This window comes from Acanthisitta chloris, unplaced genomic scaffold, assembly GCF_000695815.1.
Source record: "Acanthisitta chloris isolate BGI_N310 unplaced genomic scaffold, ASM69581v1 scaffold3890, whole genome shotgun sequence".
Classification (NCBI taxonomy): domain Eukaryota; kingdom Metazoa; phylum Chordata; class Aves; order Passeriformes; family Acanthisittidae; genus Acanthisitta; species Acanthisitta chloris.
This window is the reverse complement of record NW_008652091.1, coordinates 218266-222532: the sequence shown is the minus strand read 5'-3', so window position 1 is coordinate 222532 and position 4267 is coordinate 218266. Positions and strand designations below refer to the sequence as shown.

Below are 4267 nucleotides of genomic sequence, written 5' to 3'. Positions count from 1 at the left end.
AGAGTCACTAAAGTAGCATTAACTTTTTAAAAATTGAAAGTAATTTAAAGAAGACTTGCCTAAAATGACCCTTCAGAAAGAACAGGCAAAAGGGGCAAAGTTCTCATAGGTGGTATGAAAATTGCATAGGAATAATATATTATGGGCTCTGAATAAATGTGAATGTAGCTGTGACCTATTGAAACAGACTCAGAGCTGTTAAGCAGTCAGAATTAATTCGCTTAAACCATATGATCTAGGAAGACAGCCTTCAAAACATAACAGCAACATCCATATGTAGAAATTACAGTTGTGATCTTTGACATTTTTATATGTAAAACCATAATCAAGCAGGCTTTGCAATGAAGAAAAGAATGTGTTAAAATATCTTTTTTATAGGTATTTAAAATGATCTCAGAACAAGTGGAATTAGGCTTCATATTTACCATTCATTTTTTGAACATCTGTGGAGCTGAGAAGAGTTGAGAAATGAATACCTTTAGCTTAATTTTTTGAAAAGAGTACATAAGTGGAAACTAGAACACAAACTTGACTATAATTGGTAAATAAATCATGGGTCATAATAGATATATTGCTTGAAGATGAGTCATGCCTGTTGATCAGATGGCAGAGAGAGGATGATGCACTTATTTTAGTGTCGTTAAACTTGAAAGTTTGCTACTCGTGTCTCTCACAAAAAGCTCTCCAAGACATGTTAGTGGTGAGGTTCATCATAAATGAATTCTTAATTAAGATGAAACTCTCAGCACCAGAGTAGTTTTCAAAATAGAAGCAAGTCACCAAGGAAACCTTAATGGAATTTTGGTAAGTACATCACCAATTTATCCTGGTTTCTGGGTTCTGAACAGCTTAAATAGTGAGGGGACAAACTTTACTTCTTAAAATCAAGTTAAAGTACAGAACCTTCATACTCATTGGGTGATCTAACTTGGAGGATGAAGTGTGAAATAATGCAGTCAGACACATGAAAGTGTGGCAGGGGAAAACTAGTAAATCTGCTCTGAATGGAGTGGATTTTTAGTAAGAATTTGAGCACTTGTAGTCTTTTAACTAGTGATACCAAAGAATTTTAAATTCTTCTATTGTGTATTAATCCTATTTATATGTATGGATAAGTAGGCACGACCATAACCTATGTATGTTGCCATTTTCATGGCACTAAATGTTGACTGTTGTCCAACAGAACTTTTATGTTTGACCTAGTACTTCAGTGATAGCAACTCTTTCTTAGCTAGTGCAGTCTGATGTTGCACACTTCCTGCCTTCTCCAGCCAAAGCAGAAGCTTACCCATGGTAGTATTGTACTTTCAGGGAACAGGGATCATTCCTTCAGACTCAGCACAACTGTTTTCTAGTGGCTGGTTGCCAGTGGACCTGTAAACTGCCTGCTAAGCATTTAAACTTCTAGCCTGATACAAAGTCAGCAGATAAAATGTCTCTAATCTTGAAACTCATGGAGATGATTTTAAAGTCCGAATGTAATGTCAAATTCCGTTGGTTGTCAAGGAAGTTCACACTGAAGTGGGTTCTATACACTAACTCTGTGTGATGCTGTAAGCCTTAGGTGTGGGTGTTCTGGGGATGTTAGTTTCAGAGACTAAGCTGCTACTTTTTAACTACCTTAATGTCTGCAGCCTTAAAGCCACTATTTCATTTGATTTGTTTCAATAGTGTATGAACTTCATTCAGGTTTGTATGACTGCTGTAATACCTAAACCATAATACATTATTACTGTGATGTTCCCATTGGTGTTAATGAGAACTCTGGCTTCAGGTAAGAACAACTGAGGAAATCTATTAAGTGTTTAATAATAGTGATTTAACAGTAACTCTGATAGTGATGTGAGAAGATGTAGAAGTAAGGACATGTTCCAGCAGAGCCTGTTTTTGCTTTGTGACAATCTGAGCACCGGGTTTGATGGTAGGGTTGCTGAAAGAAGTGAATGAAGTCATATGATGTTATTTGGGTTTTAGAATTGTTTCATTTTTCCAGTATGATTTTTTTTAAAATAGCTCTTGGCATTTAGCCTGGGTATTTTAGATATTGACTGAATATTTTGGTTCCATGGAAAGCTGAATACTTGGAATCATGTTTAAACTACAGAGTGGTCAGTTTTGTATATTGTGGTTTGAGTCTTGCTGTTCATATCTCCAGCATTCCGCCTTAAAGAACAGAATCATAAGGTATATGCTAATTTCCTTCTAGAAGAATTTTGCCCAAAATATTTAACAGTTAATGATTATTGCTATTAAAATAGCGTTCTGTGTGGTATTTATTTCTATGGCATGCTCAGCCAGGTGGCTGGTGATCTTCAGTTACAGACCTTTCTGGTTTTGTTTGACTCTGTAATTTGCTGCTTGGAATAACAATATGAATGTACTTGTACTGATATCTTGTTTGTAACACTAAATATTAAAATCAGTATGCACATCTTCTTGTCAGAAATTCGTCAGAGGACTGCAGCTCAAAGAAATGCTTCTACACCCCCACCAGTGGCTTCTAAACAAGGCTCTCCAAAGTCACCAGTTCCAGGATCTCCTAATCTGCAGAGAGACACGTCAGCTCCGAGTGGACCCCTGGAAAGAACCGTTGTGCCAACCTTGCAATCAAATGTTTTACCAAGACACCCTGGATCCCCTGCTACTTCAGGGCCTGGAATGGGTAAACAGAGCACTTAATGTTATTTACAGTTTATATTGTTTTCTCTGGTTACCAATAAAATAGGCCATTTTCAGACAGTATGGAAATGGCATTTCATTTGGAAATAGCAGAGCAGTTATCTGATTAAGCAGGAGTTCCATATTCAATTAGCCATAACTCTTTACAGCTGGCACCTTTTGATGCTGAAACCTATTGCCTGAGCTCATTTAACTGTTATGGCTTCTTTGTTTAAATGGCAATAAAACTTTGCAGTATTCTGTAGTCAACAATATAGCATACCTTTTTATGTTCTTAGTTTAGAAGAACTGTAGACTTATATAAATCAGGTACAGAGGAGAACACTTTCAGAATACATTCATGTTTCTTACTAAACCTTGCACATATTTTTTTAACATGCATCTTGACATTTATTTAAATTTTTACTCTAGGAGGTATAGTCGTGCAATCTATGCTCATAGATTAAAATGTAAAATACCAAATACACCAGGAAAAGTTGTCTTATGTTGTAGCTGAATTCTAGAAGAGCATTGTTACTTTGCTACAAGAGTCAAAGGTTTAGCAGCAGGTTGAAATCTGGTAGGAATGAGTACTCCTTAAAATTTGGTTCCATATCCTGAAAATGTTTTTCCCTTAATTTCTGATTTGGCATTTTGATGGAATGTACTCTATTAAATAGAATATGAACTCATTTCCATTGGAAGGATAGCGAAATTTGAGAGTTCGGGGTGGGAAGCATTGTTCTCATTTTCCTCATGGATGGTAAAGCTGTGTATGGTTTTGTGCTAGGCCTTTCATTCATTGCAGGGTGTTTAGCAAGTTGGCTCACAAAGCAAGGAAGGAGATGAAATGCTGTCATGAAAATAGAAGGGATGCAACTTGCAAAGAATCACGAGAACCAGTGTAATGTGGAGTAGTTCTTTGCTCTATATGCAGGGGTCAAGAATATTTTTCTCTGCCTCATGTTCCTGATTTTTTACTTTGTTGCTTAAGTCTTACAAACTATATATTCTTGCTTACTAACTTCCATGGTACAATAAAAAACTGGGACTGTGCATAATATATTGACACTTGCTCTCTAATGGAAGGTCTTGGGAAGCTGAATATGCCTGTTCATATTGTTTAGTGTAGTGGAATAAACTTGTCATGAGAAGTTGTGATCTAGTTTGTCTGTAGAGTCCATTAAGCCTTATTTTTTGTTAGGAATTCTTTACCTATATTATGAAACTGCTAAATTTGTTTTCATCCCTGAAGTGAATTGTGAAGGCAAGTTATTAGAAAGTCTTGATTATCTTGAAGTATCAGAAATTAGCTCCTTGTACCAGGAAATTGGTCATTTGGTTGCAAACCGCATTTACTGAAACCTGCTTACTGAAAATTCCATAATGAGTTTAAAATTGCATGCTCCTTGTTAAGGAAGCTGACTATATAATAAAATAATATTGGCTGTATAATATCTTTATTCATGGGGGAAGATTTGGGCACGTAGAATAAGCTGAATGAAATTCAGCCTCTACTGCATAAATGACTTAGAGAAAGAAGGAAAATAAAGTAACTGCCTTGTTTGAAAGGACAAACCTGTGAATTAAAATATTTAATGTAGTTTTT

At 35.9% G+C, this 4267-nt stretch overlaps 1 protein-coding gene across 1 annotated transcript in view; it reads left to right on the top strand.

The window, feature by feature from the left end:
• KIAA1715 (KIAA1715 ortholog) overlaps positions 1–4267 on the top strand; it is a 37871-nt gene that overhangs the window by 18550 nt on the left and 15054 nt on the right. Inside the window, exon 8 of the mRNA XM_009075843.1 lies at positions 2444–2662. Within this exon, the coding sequence (XP_009074091.1) occupies positions 2444–2662 (219 nt within the window). The remainder of the gene's footprint in view (positions 1–2443; positions 2663–4267) is intronic.